The sequence below is a fragment of the Falco naumanni genome, chromosome 1 (genome assembly GCF_017639655.2).
Source record: "Falco naumanni isolate bFalNau1 chromosome 1, bFalNau1.pat, whole genome shotgun sequence".
Lineage (NCBI taxonomy): Eukaryota > Metazoa > Chordata > Aves > Falconiformes > Falconidae > Falco > Falco naumanni.
The window spans coordinates 465,170-484,066 of NC_054054.1; the positions used below are offsets into that span (position 1 = coordinate 465,170).

General features: G+C 41.7%; 1 protein-coding gene across 16 annotated transcripts in view; it reads right to left on the bottom strand.

Annotated features, from left to right (window-relative positions):
* LDB2 (LIM domain binding 2) overlaps window positions 1-18,897 on the bottom strand; it is a 220,578-nt gene that overhangs the window by 39,218 nt on the left and 162,463 nt on the right. For all 16 annotated transcript variants that reach the window (XM_040596303.1, XM_040596129.1, XM_040596385.1 and 13 more), the window contains 3 exons: window positions 13,298-13,470; window positions 8,049-8,171; window positions 6,388-6,471 (listed from right to left, as the gene is read on the bottom strand). In XM_040596303.1, coding sequence (XP_040452237.1) covers window positions 6,388-6,471; window positions 8,049-8,171; window positions 13,298-13,470 — 380 coding nt within the window. The remainder of the gene's footprint in view (window positions 1-6,387; window positions 6,472-8,048; window positions 8,172-13,297; window positions 13,471-18,897) is intronic.

Consider the following 18,897-nt stretch of genomic DNA (forward strand, 5'->3'; position numbering starts at 1 on the left):
TTCGAGGACTCTTACCACTGATTATCATCCTTCCATTCCCATTAGTCCAGACCTTAATTTTATTTTGAAGGTCATATGGTCTGTATGTCCAGTGGGCACGGTAGCTGGCTTGTGTTCATACACAATATATTTTTCTCCTTAACTGATACTCATGAGCCTGGTAGTGCCTTTTGTATGAATACTGACCATTACTATCTCCAGGATACTGATAAAAATTTCCATTTCTGCTAAAATCCCAATTCGATCTCTAATCCCTTGCACTTTATTCCCATTCCCCATTTTTCACTGACTTCTGAAATACCTGCTATCCACAGACAATAAAATCTGTTTGTGAGCCATAAGAAGCAGAAGTGGTCACTACTGTACCGGCTCACTGTACTCTCCAAAGACTGGTTTGAAATGACTATCTGATTTTTTTAAATGCTGTTGGGTTTTCTCCATCTTTGTTGCTTCTCATGTGTCACAATGGGACACAATTTTCCCACCAAGAAAACAGTTCATTTGTTTTAATAAAATACTTAGAGATCAATGGATGCAAAGTCCACCACTATTATTAACAATATGAATGCTGTCTTTCCAACCCACGTCCTATCCAGGGTTTGCTTCAGACTCAGTCCTCTCTTCAGAACATTTCTAAGTTGGTGGTTCATTCCCTACCTTTCCCATCTTCCGCAACTCTCCCATCCCTGCTCCCTTGTTCCACCCACTACACCCTGACCACTTGTTTTTTTAAATTTTTGCTGTATTGTTTTCTCTGATCTTTCCTGCTTATGATGGCCTAACTCTTAATATAACTATTTTGTGACGTTGTGTCTTTATTTAAAAAAGGGAAAAGCTAACATTTGACTGTATGAGCTGTTGCAGAGTACACCTCTTCTCATTTATTATTCTGAAAGTAACATAACACTGTCTATAAAGCATTAGATGCATAAAAGAGAGGAACAAAACCCACTGTGATCGTTACTAGAATAAATGCTAAGAAATTACATTAGCAGAAATCCTTGGCAGAATCAGCTAATTATAGTTGGCACAAATAGATTACAGTTAGCCAGCTAATAGTCATCTGAATCCTTCTGTGAGAACCCTCTGACTTTGAATGCATTTTCCTGGGGAAAGCTGCCCCAAGCTGAATTGGTTTAGGCTGAAAAATTCCATCATTCATAGGACTAAAGTCTAAAACAATGCTGTGTCTGCTTTCAGCATCTCCAGTTCTGATGTTTCTTTAGAATTTTGACAGTGTTCATAGGAAAAGCTCCAGAATGACTATGTGACCCAAACCTCCTCCTTTGAGTGAATCCTTAATCGAACCTCTTCTTAACAACCATTAGGATACAGCATCTCGCTACATACATGATCATAAACTGTTTCCCTAGCATCTCCCATTCAGTGCACAGCACAAGGTAAATGAAGTCGCTGCGTGTAGGACTTCATTCATATCTACTGAAGACCTGGAAACGGGGCAGAAGCATGAAACTGCAGAACAAGAAGGGATGAACTTAGAGTAACCCAATGCTGCTTTATCAAACTGCTGCTGCCCCCAATCTCTGCTGGGGTACTAAGCCATGGAAAAAGCATTTTCACCAGCATGTTCCTAGAAACACCATCCGCTCATTTTCCAACTACATAGCTAGCCTGAGACAACAGACTGCATCCAACAGCAATAATTTTGTTGTTAGTATATGAGGCGATATTAAATTCCAAGTGTGCTGCAAAACCAGGCCCTTGCTTTCTCAGAATGGCCACCTCCCCTTAGCTGACCCCTTGGAGTGCCCCAGTACTCATCCGTGTGCCTCGATGCCACACACGCACACTGGGAATGGCAATGCCTCTTCAGCTGGTAGGTGCTACGCAGCCGCTAACATTTGCAACTGAGATACGAGCATGCCGCTGTAGCAAAGCCTACAAGGAAATGAGTAGCACGGGAGCACTTGCTGATGAGTGAGGAGCAGTCATCCCGTGCACTGCATGCATTGGGGAGTCTGTAGGAAACACAGTGCATGATGAGGCAGTTCAAAGGTGTTGGCATAATGTAACTCACAAAGGGAAATGAATTCATGTTCCATGGGCGACTATGAATGCAGTGTTTCCCTTCCCCGAGTACCTGACTTTGCATCCTTCACATGCTTGCATGTAATCTTTCTGCTTCTTCACTGAAGCTACACAAACAGCTGTAAAATATTGACCAGATAGCTGCCACAAACTGTTATGTACTAGAGGCAAAACAGCCCCCAAATAATTTGAGTTCATATCCTTCCCATGGATGAAACCATATTAAGAAAAGCAAATTTCCCTGTGCATTAAAGGAAGCTGTTGCATGCATATCTATTTTGCATGTGCAAAAGAAAATTTTGCATACACAATGGGTATATATACAAATGGCTTCTGATTACAATGTAAGCATTGCCTTTAGAAAATTGTGTTCCATTAAATAATTCACGTTATCCTTCCAGCAAAAGAAATCCAAAAGTGTCTGGCGAGGAGCTAAATCAGTGAAAGCGGGGATTCTGAAAATACTGTCCTCTGTGTTGCAACAGTAACACTTCATTATTGGTTTACACAGAAAACAAACAAATTGGGTAATTTGCAGCACAGATAAGCCTCGGTTAAAATAGCTGTACAGGATGCAAGGGGAAATGGGAGTGTGCATCCCCATGCCCAGACACCTCTCCTGACCCAGAGCGGGAGGGCTCTGCCACACAAACTTCCACTCTGCAAAGGGCAGGTGCCGATTGGGCTGCATGAAGGCAACGAGCTGGCGAGCAGAGCAGAGCACGGCCTGGGAGGATGCAACAGCTGCACCTGGGGAAGAGCTCTCAGAATTCCCTCCAGCCCAGCCAGAAAGCAGAGGCAAATTTTGAAAACCAGCCGGGCCAGGTACAAGTGTATTTCAAGGCTCAGGCCAGGTAGTCCTGCCTAACTGACAGTAGAGGCTGGTTTTTTTTTTTTTTTTATAATGTCAGAAATTTTGAGAGAATAATTCATTTTATAGAAGGCAGTAAGAAATGTTTGAGCTCCAAATTGTGAATAGTGCTGCTGGTATAAAGCGACTGTTTTTAGAGTGCATTCAAATCCATTACACATTGAAGATCTAAATAAAATAGCTAAGCAACTAGGAAATGACATGGAAAAAAAAATAAGGTAATGTGTGAGGACTGAATTATTGTAGCTCAGTGGAAACTGTTCCTCTGAGTGTTATCTCAACCTTCAAACTCCGTACAGGTTTCCTGTTTGTTCCTAACTCGTACCGACTGAGGCTAGGGTGTAGGTCTTGGGCCTCATTGTCTGATAGTTCGCAATATCTACTACTCGATGACTTGATAAGAAATTACATTTTCAAAAGCTTGACATTAATTTAAAACACACAAGGTTTTGCTCATTATTTGTGAAACATTATTCCTGTTCAAGTCCTAGTCAGCAGCTACAGCAAAGTATGCCGACCCCATTGATGAGGTAATCAATTATGCTGGAACGAAACAAACGGCAAACTAGAAGGAAGGGAAGCCTATGGTTTTATAAGAGCCAGAGAAAACAGAGAGAAAGAGCATTTGGCAAATGACACAGGACAAAACATTTCATCTCTAGGTTCCAAGAAGATATATTTTGAATTTGTATTAAATATGATTTACAAAATTAATGTTCTTCTATGCTGGACCGCTTTACTGGGAGTGAATGAAGACAAACCAGGGCATACATCCAAAGCTGTGGTTCCGCAAGCATGTGGCACTCTGGAATGGAGGTTTACATGCCAGCAGCTGCAATTATCCCAACTAGCAATGATTTAGCATTCTGTGATGTCTAGAGCATAAAAAACACAGGCTATACCTTTATATCACAACCATCTGAAATTCAGGTTTAAATTCTGCCTTTAAAGAGACTGCAGCACAGCTTGTTGCTGTGTGCACGTTGGAGAATAAAAATGATTAATTCTGCCCATCAGTGAAGTTTTTGCTTATAAGTATCACAAGGCTTTGCTGCGTGCAGCAGAAAAAAAATTAAAATCATTTTTATGCTTAGTTTCAAATCCTTATTTAAAACCATGTAACAGTGCTAATTACTAAACACTGAGACGACTGAATAAAATATCATAAAATGCTGACTTAAAAATCAACCACAAACCACCTTAAACCTACGAGCATTTACCACAATTTTTTAGTGCATGATTTTACAATCCTGAGTTCAGAAAAGATTTTCATGTTAAAGTTAACAGAAGAAAGTAATTAGGGAAGAAGTAAATCAAAATGGAATATATCATGTAATATGAGCTCCCATGATGAGCTGAACATCTGAAAAAGGGAGCAGAATGATCAATTCCTCACTGCAAGAAAGAGACACAGAAAGATTGGCTTGGGAAAAAACAAAAAATTTCCTTTTGGAATCACCACAGCGGGAGCCAGAGGAAGCTTTGCACCCAGAGACCTAATGTTGTCTGTTAAGCTAACAAAACTAGTCTGGAAGAAGGAAAAAAGTAAGACTACAGCTTTTCATCCCCTTCCACTTCACTGCTCATCTCCCTAGTGCTTATCTTGATCCCAGTTTTCTTTTTCCGAAAATTTTTTTTCTCCCTCCCTTGCTTCCTTTCTGGCTTGTTTTCGACGCTGACGGGGGTGCAGCATGGGTGCCTGATGCCAGCTGCCTCCGAACAGGGACCCTGCCTTTCTCATTTGCATCCTCACATTCAGCAATTACAGAATGTACCAGGAAGGACCCAGAAGGGGTCAGTGACAAAGATAGCAAATTCAGCACAGCCCTCCTAGCCCTGCGGAGGATGGGTACTGCGGCTGGCATGGGGCCAGTCCAGTGGTGTGTCCAGTCATGCTAAAGGAATCAAAGATCTCAAAACCAGGGCAATGCCTTGTGCCACAGGACAATTTGGAAAGAAAACATGGGAACAGCCTACCTAAGCCATCTGCTTCCTACCCATTTTTCCATAAGGGTGTAATGCAAAACTTGACATCACTGAGAAGGAATCCCCAGTGGGAATTTCTGGAGAACACGCTCTAGGATGCCTCACCATGAGACAATGGCAGCACGGCTATGGGAGCATTGGCAAAGCACAATGGTCACTCTCTCTACCAAACCACAGACTAAAATAACCATGCGAATACAATATGCACAACACAGACATATTATCTTTGAATTTATACATGGAAAAAATCTAATGTAATGTATTGTTCCTCGGAGGTTTTATGCCATATTCTTTCCATTATGCCACTGCAGACCTGCCCTGCCCTGCACAACTCAGACTATAATACGAACTTATAAGACTATATAACTTCTACGCTAACACCACATAAGCCACAATCAGCAACGTCTTATCATACTGCAAGAGTAAGTGCAACTACAGGCTGTCTATAAGCTGTAGTGACACGGTGAGAGAGATGTCACCACACATCTCAGTCCTGCACACTGTCTCCCCTGCAGTTCAAGACAGTCTGGGGGTAGGAACCTATCCGTAGGGATGGCATTACAAGGTTCACAGACCCAAAAGAAGTGCAGCTAAATACACACTGTCAGGTACAGCTCTATGTTGGGCTGAGAATAACTGCATTTTCTAATGTTCTTGTTATCTTATAAAAGCATCTTGAATAATTACTCACACAATTAAAAGGAATAAGATCAGATATTCTTGGCCAAGTTAGTCATTGAGCAATTTGCCTTCATTTTATCTACTAATGTCATATCTAGAAATAAAAATCTGAATTGTAACCTTGAAATATGAACTCTGCAAACCCATATTTCGGCATATGCGTTGTATGCACACACCAAGGAATACTTTGAAAAATAAAAATAAGATCCCAAACTTTGAACGCACTTTAGGGGTCAAAAAGCAATGGGAACAAATGCATTATTTAATCATAAACCCCCCACTTGATTCAGTGCAAGGCTGCGGAGGCAGCTCAGGCTCCCAGAGGCAGGTGAGGTGAGGACTGCTTTGAGGGACGGCCACAGAAGGGGCTGAGCTGAGCTCTCCCTCAGCCCTGCCTCCGCCTGGGAGAGGTGGGAGATGGAAGAGCTGGGGAAGACTGGCAGCTCTGAACAAGAGCGTGCAGCCGTTTCCTCAGAGAAGCAGAGGAGAGGAAATGAAGGGGAGCTTCTCACTTCCAAAAAATGAAGCCATTATTCAAAACTGAGAAGAAAGACTGTTAGAAAACAGGGGTTATTCTCACATTGCTTTGACTCAGTGATAATATTCTTCCCCTTATTAACGGCACAGTTTTAGCAGCTACATCTTTATTACAGTCTCTGCATTTCTCCTTCACCCTCATTATGGGTTAGGTCTATTTCTTACCTGACCGACACAGGCTCCACGCTCCTTACCTTGACTCAAAGCTAGCAGCAACTTTTTAAAAATGCTCACAATAATAATCGGCTATGGAGTATGCTTACCCTGAGGTAGTTGAGGGTGAAGTTTGTCAGACCCATCCGAGTGATGTTTTTGGACAGCTGCTCCAGCACCTGAGGGTCTTGTGCCTAAACAGAGAAAAAAAAGAATTTTCACTTTGTTTTTTGTTTGTTTTTCTCAACATACTTGGTGGAATGCAAAGAGGGTTCTCTGAAAAGCAGTGCCACTCCTATGGAAAAATTACACATAGATGCTGAATATGTGTAATAAGCTACAGAGTTCTGTTTGCATAGGAAAAATGTAAAAAGTTCTGAAATTGGGGCAGAATAAAGACTGCTTTCCAGTAACTTCCTCTGTCCCTGTCCATTCAAAAGATAGACCTAGGAGGTCTAGTCATGCACCGGGGTGCAAATGAGCAGGGCCCCACCAAAGAGCTTCCTGAAGGACCACAGTACATTTGGAGCCTTCCACTTGTTGGCTGGGAGTCCCAGGAAACTAAGCAGATAAAGGCAGGAACGAAAAGGGTATTGCCTTCTTTTTAGGGAGAAGAAACCAAAGCAGAAAGAAATCATCAAGGCACCTTCAGTGGAGCTGATCGTGTAAATAGCATTAAGCACAGACTGGAGAACCCTTCTGGTCCAAGTTATTTTCCCAGAATTAAACAGGAAAAATGCAAGTACAGTCCTTCTCTGACCCTAGCCAGAAACTTTACCTGTGAGACCAGCCTTTTAAAATGAGATCAATCTCATTACTGAAATTAATACCTGCTGGTTGCTGGCTAACCTGCTTCCACTCTCTTTGAATTTCAGCAGCCCCCTAAATACATAATGTTGCTTATGGCTATCCTTGCTGTCCCTTAATGGGATACTGCTGAAGAGTTCAGAAGATCAGACCTCTAAAGTAAAAGATAACCCTGGGAGAGAAATGGTAGGGCAGGTTTTCAAAGGTATTTTCCTCAGGCCTTTAAGAGCATTTTCAAAAAGGTCCAGGCTTCTTAAGTTATTTGAAATCTAAGTAACTTGATGTCAAAACACAGGTATGTATTTGGGCTTGTGTTCTTACCCTCTATAAAACCATAGTCCTGCAATCACTTCTGTATGTGGAGCACTACTACTTGAAATGCTTCTACATTGTTGATCTGGGAGTGGTAATAAGGCTCTGTCCTTTGTTTCTCTGCAGTGATTTACCTTACAATATTTTGACTTCAAATTGTAGAATATTTACTTTTGTGTGCATTTTCATTCAATTGCAAAAGTCTTGAAATGTGACGAAAAAGAAGAGCTGGATTAAAATTCTGAAGGTTTCGAAGTAAATATACGGTAATTACTTATTTTCTGTTTCATGCAAAGGTATAATGTTTGTTTCATTTAAAGACTAAATATAGTTTGTACGTACAATGATGAAAATTCATTGACTTTTGTGTAGCTTGTATCAGTAGGAACAGATTTTGGGCCCAAATCATACAGAACCACCAGATGGGATTAAAAGGAAAACTATGTGCTAAAACAAAATGAAAACATAGCAACAGTGGCAACAATAGAGCACTGAGAAACAAGGGAGTGATGAAAGAACTTGTAAATAGACGTAGTTGCAGGCAAAACAAAATATTTATAGTTAATTGCCTTGGGTGTGAGATTTGCTGGAGTTTTTCATAAACCTAATCTCATCTCTTTGCATTAGGTCAAGTGAATAAAGGATTACTTACATGCATGGCTAGAATGCTGCGTGGGACTAATTCTCTGTACTGTCTAATAGTAAAGTGCCATGTTTTTATTCTCATAAGATCATCAAAAGTAAACTCCAAGATAAGACGTCCTTCTGTGCATACCTAGAATACATAAAATACATGAAATAAATTCCCAGGAATTCTGTTTTCAATGGTATCGTATCATCAATTAAACAACATTCGGAAATATCAGAGCAGTATTCTATTGTTCATCTCTGCTAGATTAATTGTTTTTTGTTCTCTTGGGGAGAAAAAAACAAATGTGGGAAAATGACTTCATAGGCCTTACCATGGAGACAGTAACTTATAATACTACAGATTTTATAGCATATTACAAACATAGAATATTGGTGTGCTAAATCTTATTTATTGCATCAATTCTCTTTCCCTCACAGTTCACTCCTGCTAATTAATGAATGAACCTCGCAGTGGAGGTGGCTGTGGTGCAACTGCACACACTCGACGTCAAGTTGCTGAACCAGTCATTCTTAAACTGGTTTACGTCGCCCTTTCCTTACAATAACTTGGCATATAAACCTTTCTTTCATGTTTGGTTGGAGTACTCGGTGTCCTGAATGCCTGTGGCCAAAACCCAAACCTGATTATTTTTTCCCCTTGCCTTTTCTAAATGTTTTTGTCCTTTCCAGGCATTTTATCCAATTTTTATTTTACTTTCATTTCTTATCTACTTTTATTAATCTCCCCTTGCAAGGAAAGCCAGGTGGGGTGTCTGCCGTCAGCTGTGTGAGCTGCATTGCCACGGCAGGTTTGAGAGCTGGGAGGCAGAGAGGTTCCGTCATGGACAATGGAGCTGCTTCCACAGAAAGGGGCTCACGCAGCTTTGTGAGGGGTTTTGTCTAAGAAAGGAGAGAAAATCTGGGAGGAGTAAATGCAGCAGGTGGAAATGAAAAATGAAATAAATTACCAGAGATATTTATAAACAACTGTCCGCAACTTTATGTGGAATAAACTGCTGTGGGTCTTTAAGCTGCGAAATATAAGCCTGACATGGTATCTTGACTAGGGGTACCCTGGAGTACTGTAAATGATGCCTGATCTGAAAATTAACTACCTCTGTTGTTGATTTTTTTATTATTTTTTTTATATTGGATGTTTAGGCTTACAACTGCTGTTCAAAGTAAACCTGAAAGCGCAGGGTACAGAGATGTTGTGGAAACAGGGTGTAACTGCTTTCAAAAGAAAAGGTTTCTGTAACTGTAATTATAATATAACTAATATTTGATTGAACAACTAGCCAGCCTAGAATCAGTTGTGTCTGTTGAGCCTTTCTACAAGCCCCAGCTCAGACTTGGCTGTCTCCCACTTGGGCAATATTTGGCTTTTCTGGTTAACAGTTCACTTAATGTCATCATAGTTTTTTCTCCTGGTTGTTTCTGCAAAAGCCCATAGGTAATTTTAGCAGGCAGACTATATAGATGAATTACTGTGGACCTATGAAGGAGAATCTTGCAACAGGTTCTCATCTGCCCTTTTCAACACACTTTAGTGATGCCTTCAGGTTTTTAATGTGACTTATTTTGTCATATGACCCTGGTTTTGATTTTCACATAGCTTGTGCTATGAGGAAAAATTACACAGGGTTACACATGGACACACATAAGGATTCATGCAGGAAGAAAAACATTTTTTTTTTTAATTAATGTTACTGTGTTGAGGCCAAAGATCCTGATTACTGACCAGTTAAAATGAAAATTTTTCAGGTTTAAAATACATTTTTGTAATAATACCTGTGGCTTCTCAAACGTTTCTTCTCTTAAACTCAAGCCCCCACAGCTCTTAACAGATATATTTTATGCACTGGCATTAACAAATTGTAATTGAAAACCCAGAAAACATTCCTGGTATCACAGTGGTAAAAATTTCCTTATGTAGAGCAGAATTTTACACATTGCTTTTAATCAATAAAATTGGCACTGTTTTATTTTAAATGGGCCCCTTTCTTTTTTTCTTTAAAAGCTGCCTTTTACATAGAATCCAAAAAATCAAAAGGGTCTCCAATTAAGAAAACATTTTCTGTTGTGCTGAATTCATGTTACCGTACTGTGAGCTCTGACATTTTGTTTCTGTGGTAACCAAAATCAGCTGATTAGTTGGCATGGCAACAGAAAAGATGTAATCCCAGCAGACACACTCTAATCAATGCCCCCAGCACAGATGGTCTCCGGAGGATCAACAAGAAAGAGGCTGGCAGGCATTCAGTATATCACGTGGTTGCTCTAGACTAGGCCAGGAAAAAACTAAAAAAGAACATTTCTCAAACTAACCAATCGCTTTTTAACCCCTTCACTGCACTTATTAATTGTAGGAATTTCAACTGCTTGCACCTATGAAAACGGGGTTTGGTCCTGTGCCTCGTCGTTCGGAGTCTTGCTCTCCTACCGTCAGGCAGCTTTTTGAAGTCTTCCCCTTTTATTAACTACCATTTCTCAAACCTGAGCCGTGGCTTGAAAAGAAGCCTAGAGCTTACACAAATCTGGGAAATGCCTGAGATTGTTAGTAAGGATTAAAATCACTGAGTTTCGAGGGCTTCTCCTATAAAATCCAGCCGGTGGCCCCACGGTGGGTGCCGGAAGAGACCGGTTCGAACGCAGGGTGCTCGGCGCTGCGGTGGTGAAGGCAAAGCTTGCCGCCGCCCATCTATCGGGAAATATAAACATAACTGCGGAGGAACGGCGTGCTTACACACAAAGTTGGAGTGTTGGTAAACGCACTGAAAACAGAGATTTAGGAGGACTCCTAAGGCTTTCCTTTACTTGGGGGGGAAAAGAAAAAGCAGCCTCTCCCAGCAAACAAAATGGTAGTCAGGGCTTCAGACTCTTCTTTTACCCCATTTAATTCATGCCATTGAACTGTGTTAAATTCTTTCCAGTATTTATTTACACCTTGATAAAACAATTTTTAAGCGTGTGACTTTACGGGAACATCTTACCCTCTATAGACAAGCCGGACTATTCATATTCTTACTGTTGGGCATGTTCTAGCCACATTTGTTTGAAAAAAACTGGAAATGCCATTTTACGTATTTGTCCAATACTGCAGTGTGCAGTAAGCTGCTCTTGCTAGGAAAATGTTGAAATGAATAAAATGCAGCTGTGGATTCCTGATTCAATACATGATGAGATCTGTTTCAGCCCATTATATTAGAAGTTAGTGAATTTGCAGCTTAGAAGTTGTTTGTGAAACTGAAACAGCTGTTAACAAATACAGTTACTTTGCATTTTTGCATTAAAAAACCTCCTTTGTGGTAGTTTCACCGGGTGAGGTTCAGACGTGATCTAAGGAGCTACACAGCCCATTGGAGTGCTGTTTGTTACAGGAGGTCTGCTTTGTTCCACCACGGATGCTGTGGGAGTAGTTTACCTTTGGGTGCAAGATCTGTGCCCTCGGTACATCTGCTAGAAGTTACACACACACAGCTGAGAAACATTGGGCTCTAACTTATTTCTGAAAGAGTAATATGTTCTTTTCTCCCTTATTCCACCAACTACTGTGTCTTATTTTGAATTTGCTCTTACTAACACGGTCATATTTTAAACATAGCACCATCAAACCCTCCCTAATTTGTCACCCAGAATCCAAATCACATCCCCACCTGAACTTTCCTACCAGGATACAGAGGTTTATATTGGAGCCTGCCACGGGAACGTCGGGGCTGGAGCAGGCCGCGTGCTGCCAGGGCCGCGGCAGACGGGGGGGCTCACAACGGGAGGCGCCTGCGGCCCCACTCACGCAAGGTGTGACCCAGCCCGGTCCCTCCTGCCAGCCTGTCTCCAACGTGCCGGGCACTAGTGTCCTTCCCAAAGCAACAACACTGTAATGTGCTGCCACGATAAGTAAATAAACTAATTGAATTGAGAAAAGCATGTTCTGTTTACTGATTAACTCCCCCCCCCCCCGCCCCGCCCGCCACCCCCTTTTATTTGCTATTGCGTTAAAGCTAACACAAAGGGGAATGACACAGAAATGGCTTCAGGGAGCTCCGCAGAGAAGCGGCTACTGGATACCCTTGTCACGTCCCCTGCACACGGCCAGCACGCACAACTCCTTGTGAGCTGTGAGGAGGCCAAGGGGTGCCACCTGGGAATATCTGGTCTCTTCCATCTCTCTGTCAGTGTCTGTGTAAATCAGACACAAGGGGGCTGGAGTGGGACAGCTGGAGTGGTGACACCATTAACCTCACACCTCCCAGCTCATCAGTGCTCTACACGCTGGTGGCATCCTCTCCATCTTCTTGAAGCCCCACTCCAAGAGCCATGAAGATGGCAGGGAAGACCCTACGAGGGATGAGACTCACGTGCTAAACCAGTGTAAGCCACGAGGGCCCTGGTCATGATGCTGTCAATATCCAGTGACTCTCAAACCCCCGCGTTCCTGCAGGCCAAGGGCAACGTGGATGGGTTATCTCCTCCTGCTGCCCCTTCTCCTTTTGTGTTTTTCTCCATGCAAAGGTTAAAACTCATACAGATGAAAAGGTGCAAGATGGAAAATCATCATTTGCTGTTAAATTTATGAAAGGGGATATTTCCATTTTGAAAATCAGTTTACTGGTGTTTTTTTTTAGTATAAGAAAATTTTGTTCTAATTTGTATTTTCCACCTTTTCGGTACTGTTTTTATAAAATATATGGCACTCAGTTTAATTACAGGGCTAGAAGTGGCCAATGCATGAAGATAATTCACTATCAATTACAAATATTGAATATTCACTAACTGCCTGATCCAAAGCATGTTTAAATCAATTGACTCCTTCCATTGACTTCACTGCCCTTTGGACCAGCATCCTACTATATTAAATCACTATTTTCCTAGAGATTTACAGTCCTTGGACTGGGTAAGTATCCAGTGTAATGCATACCAACCCAAATGGTAGGTAGCAGCAATGTGAAATCTCATTGCTGCTTTAAAATCAAGCCCAGAGAAAAGGAGAAGGGCAGGCTGAATTTAATTCACGTACAACTGATGGTTATGGCAACCTGGCATTATGTGCTTCTCTTGCAATCTTTCTGGGAGAACTGCAGAGATGTCCGCAGAATTTTCCAGTCACATAATGAATATAGAAAATAGTAATTAAATAGCTTCAAGGGTTTTCAGTATTAGAAATAATCTCAGTCTACCAGAAAAATGCAACAGCCAATATTTTTCACCCTTATACACACGGAAAAGAAAACCAAAAACCAACAACATGCTTTATTGAGTCTTCCCTGTTACCTTGGTAAACATGGGTTTTCCATGCTGAGTGACCATGGTGCATTGATCACAGTCCACTGTGATGGATGAGTTGTGGTATGACTCTTTTGAGTGCTTGAGAATGTAATACAGGTCTGTTACACCTCCTTCAAAGACAGTGCTAAAATAACGAGGAATGAGGGTCCTTCCAATTGCTGTGAGGAAAATACAAAGCAGAATTCAGCAAATGCTCTAGGTTATAAAATCTCAAACCATTTGCTAACAGAACATGAATAATTTTAAGTGCAATGAAATCAAACTTTCATTTAATGAATAGAATACATGTTCTCTGTCTGCTGTAGAAATGAAGTTGTGCCTGCTCCCATTGCAATCAATGAAAATGGCTTACCCTATTCATAGGGAGTGGGCTCGCCTTGTTTAAGCTTTTTATGTTGATGGCAAGTTAGAGTTACTCTTGAAACCATCTGCAAGGTTTTTTGTCCCGAAGTAATTATTATACAGAAAGCCACATACTGTCAATTATGACTGAAAATTGGATATTACCCATAAATGTATAAATACAAGTGGTGAGCGTTTACAGAAGTATACTCGTACACCCAAAAAGGGAAAGCACATTTATATAGGGAAGTTGTGTACACAAATAAGTTTGTCTGTGTGTGGACACATGTATATTTATATGGACCCACCCAAAAATACATGCACACACATGCACACACACACTCTTGATTGAATAGGAGGTCTACTGCTGAGAAATCAGTCCTGGGGACTGGAGAAGGATCTGAGGATGCAATACAATAGATGTTACACAATATGTGACTACCCACAAGTCTGTCTGAGATCTCTTTTTAGACCAGAAGTATTTATGTCACAGGCTAGAAAGTCTGAGCAGATGCCTGAACTACCTTATATGCACCACTTAAACCCCAAACTATGGACTCCAGGTACCCAATTCTGCAATACTTACTTGGCCCAAACTCCCACTGAAGGCACACTTCTCACTTCAATAGCAGTTTCAGGTAAGTACTACAAGGTCTAATTCCAAATACGTGACAGTAACAGTGAGCTTCTGAGAGTGCTTCAGATGCACAAACTAGCAGAAGCACCGACATCAGAGGCAATTATCTGATATGTGACTGATGTTTTCCGTCTCCTTTTATACAGATAAATTTGGATGCAACCACAAGCCTGGTATGACAGAACACTTCAGTTTATGACAGACTGATACTTCCATACCGGATGACTCATTGCCTTGCATGCATTAATCAGTCTACGGTAATTCTGAGTGGTGGATACATAAAAATTGCTTCCATTTTACAGAGGGAAAAACCAAGTGATGTAAACTGTGTTTTGGAAGAATGAGATAGAAAAGTCATCATCAACAGGCGAGATTAGAGTTTATTAGTTCCTGATTCTTATTTGTCTATTTGGACTAAGTGGTGACTCATGCCTCCCTCATTTGCTGTATACTTTTGAAAGTAATTTCTAAAAAAACTATTTTCATATAAATTTTGCCAGCATATGAACAAAGGCTCCTGACCCTAAAAATGTATTTGCAAGTGGGTGTTGTAAACTAAAAAGTATGGTGTTTTCACAGTAGTTCTGTGAAAACCGTTTCTGCTCTGTGCATTACAATGTGAAATATTGCATGTGCAATCATAACACACATTATATAATGAAAATTTATAAATATGGACAATTAGGACTTGTTAAAGTCTTTGGTGTAATATTAGATATTAATGTAATTTAATGCACAAAAATATAGCACACTCTCTGGAAGTGGCTGACAATTCAATTAATACGTTGAACAACTATTCTACAACTCTAGCTCCTAAAAAACCCCACCCACTCACCATGCATATGTTAATTTTCTACAGTCTTTTAATTTAATTTAGAAAAACTGAAGTCCAGTGTATCAGCATAGGACTCAGCTCAGGCTTTAACTAGCATTTCTCCATGCTGGTACGGTATATAGTAAAACGTGAAATTTACCCATCAAGTTAATTTCTTGCTCCCCTAAGGCTAATTAGTGAAAATTAAATTTCCTGCTAATCATCCTAAGCAGCAAATGTGTGATATGAAAATCCAGCATTCCCACTGATTGTGATAAACCTCTATTCATGTGACTTATGCACTGCATAAATATCTTGAAACTATTTTAACTGCGGTTGATAGACCATTCCCAAAGTAGCATGGTCATATGGTGTTGCTTTTTGCCTTGTATTCACAGCTACAACACATTAAAGAAGGCTAGAAATACATTAAATACCTTATTCTTATTACTTTTCCTAGTAAGCATTATCTGTGTTTGCCACAGGGATATGCTACTATGAAGAACAAAGTGGGGGACCAAAAGGATGAAGTACAGAGGTGCACAAAAGTATATGCCCCATGGAACCTGACTTTCAATGACAGATGCATGTGCAGACTGTCTGTAAAGTTGAAAATAGCTAATGCAAATGTCCACCATAAACCATTATAGCTAATAATGAGCTCCAGAAGAAACATTAATGGAAACCTGTATTAATAAGCAGACCTGTCCTCAGCTCACCATGTTGCCTTGCCACAGAAGACTGAAGCAGCTTCACCATTTTCGTTTTCTTCTTGAAGCGCTCAATGGCTTAAAAAGATTGTTTCATTTCTAGGATAAACGTGAAACTCTACAGCGGTAACAAAGCTCATTTTTGCAGGAAATGGTATTTCTAACAACAACACAAGGCTGTGGAACAGCTCTTATAAAGTCTAGAGATCATCACAAACTTTGTCAATGTTAAGTGCAAAGGACTTTTCCTTGATTTTTTTCACCTCCAAAACAGAACTGTGTGTATGACTATTCAAGCATGTATGTGTGTGCACCCCAGCTCTGCTGCATGCATACATGCAATCCTTTCCTGGGCATAGGAATATGAATGTGGCAAACATGATTTTCCTTCTCCTCTTGCAGCAAACGGACACGCTGAGGTGTGGATGTACACACTCCACCTGTGTCTGCCCCTGGACATCTCAACAGGATTTTAGCAACACCACGTATCTTCTGCCAGAGCCCTAGGAGGACTCCAGGAAACGTGAAAGCAGGATGACGGGACCATTTGATACCTGTGGCCACTTCAGGATGAAGTTTAGCCATCCTTGCACCAGCAACATGAGCTCACGCCTTGCAGAGTACAGAGCAAGCTGTATGCTAGCTTGGGTTGCAAAACCTAAGGGTTTGCAAGTCCCCAGAGGCAGTCAGAGACAATAACGGAATGCATATTCTAAATAGCATAAGCTGCAATATCCAATTGCGCCATCAGGGCTGAATAAAGCTTTACCTGCTACTGCCATTGGAATTCCTTCATGCTTTAGAACTTGGCTTTTAGTCCACATAACACACTTTTACAAATGTATCTCTGTGCATGGTTTTGCAGAGCCTCTCCCTCCCACACCATACTTCCCTGAAGGAGCATCGTATGGACGCCCTCAGAGCCAGCATGCAGATCTTTGCCGCAGGAGCTCTGGGAACAAGCATTTGCAGCAGTAGTTTGAGTATGGGGAGACTCTTGTCATTTCCTTCCCTGGTGTCAGGGCCCTGAGAGCACCCCTGCTTCAGGCTTAGGCTACCAGGCAGGTTTTCTTTCCAGCTTCTAAGAGGAATCCTTGCCCAGGTACTGCAAGGCTTTCTGCCTATGTCCTCACGCAGTTCCCTGCAACTGGATCTCCTTCCTTCCTGCCTCCTATCCAACTGCTGCTCTTTATTCTTTCTCCAGTCTCTTTACTCACCTACCCCCATGGTCCCATCCTCCGTTTTCTCACCTTATGTGTGGTTGCTTTGCATCAGCTATCTTCCAAATTCACTGTTCATCTTCCAGTATCTCCCTGTCTTTTCTTCTCTCCCCCCTCCCCACATGCTGCCCTTTTATCTCTTGCCCAAGGAAGCTCATTAACCTTTCCCAAATCCACCCAATTTCCTCATTCTCTGTACTTAAGCAGCTCCAGCTATCTAGTCCCAGTCTTTTCGTTATCCTCCACTCTCCCCAAAATGTCAGCTTCGCACACACATTCTTGGTGCCCTTCCCACCCAGCCAGGCTGCCCCAGCACCTTGTCCCAGACCCCCCACCTCAGCAGTCCAAGCCCTCCTGCTGTATCTTGATTTTGTTTTTTTCTCCCAAGATTCTGTCTCTGCCCTTTTCCACACTCTGCCTCCCCTCAACAGGAGATTCTTTCCCCAAACAAACCCCACCTCTCCTTCCTTCCTGCAGCTCCTCATCCAGCCAGGCTCCGAGCAAGAGGACCTCTTCCCTCTGTGCCCCCCACCCAGCCACACATCTCCCTATTCCCCATGTTTTTTCTCATTGACTTCCAACTCTCCCTTCCTTAATCATCCTCCATCTTCTCCTTCCGCCTCTCAGTTACTATCTCTCTCCCCTCTCTCACGTCAATGTCATCTTGCCCTGATTTTTTCCCTTCTCTTTTTTTTCCCTCCTCTTCCTTCCTCCTTCCTCCACACTCGGGTCAATTTGCAGGGCCACCTGGGTCCGGAGTGCTTCGGCGGGCAGGGCAGGAGAAGGAAGGGCTTGCTGCTCTCACTGCTGAGCCTTGCCCGTGGGCTTCGCAGTGGAAATGTCCACGGTTCCCACAGCCCTGAGCTGCAACATGTCCAGTTACTCTGCAGTTGGCACGTAGATAGCTGCACTGGGCTCCTACAAGGAGCCTTACTTTGTTCTTGGGAAAGGCACTCCTTGGAAATTTTAGCTGTCAAACTCTGGTAAAGCCTGCACTGAGTACTTGAGAATGGGTGTTTTTCCCCCTCAAAGATTGATAAATTTGCTGAATTCAGTCAGATTTCCACAAAAAGGACAAAACCCCTGCTGCAAAGGTGAGCAGCCCTACTCTAGAGCACACCGACTCTCAGGCATTTAAAAAACATTAAAATTGCAAGAGTTTTGTAACGCTGACAACATGGTATTCTTCCATTTTGGGGGAAAGAAGAAATTATTTTGGGCTTAAAAAAGAACTAGCTAAAAGCAGAAACAATTTCAGCCTTATTGGGTCAAGTTTGGCAAAATTATAAATGAGTAGAAAGAAGGCCTTTTAATGGGACTTACCAAGCAACATTAATAATAGATACTCTATCATCTGCCTGCAGGAATACATTAGAATAGCCATGACAGCAGATGCTGAGGCTCTGAGCCCAATACTCAGGCTTAGGAAAGCAGAAGTAGGTTCATACCTACATCTGTACAAATACTAACAGGCTCTTACAGTCACATTACCCAGAAAAGACCTTTTTATAGTGTGAAATGCAACACCCTGCATTGTAAGATATTGGATATACCAGAAGAAAAATTCACTTGCTTGTCAGCATTCAGGCATTAATTGCAGATCACTCGAATGCTGCTTTAAATTATCATTTTGTCCTGGGCAGCATCCTTCATCCCTAGCTGAGTATGTAGGATGTACTATTTCCCATGAGAAGCGGGCACTGCCCCTTAACATTTGCTTCATTTGTGCTAGCAAATCCCCAGATAGTAAAGCAAACTGACAAAGACCAGCTGGATTTAGCAACAGGGAATAGTTATTTATATGAAAATGTCTATAAGAAAGGCATATCGAAGGGACTATTTTGCACAAAATATAATGCTGT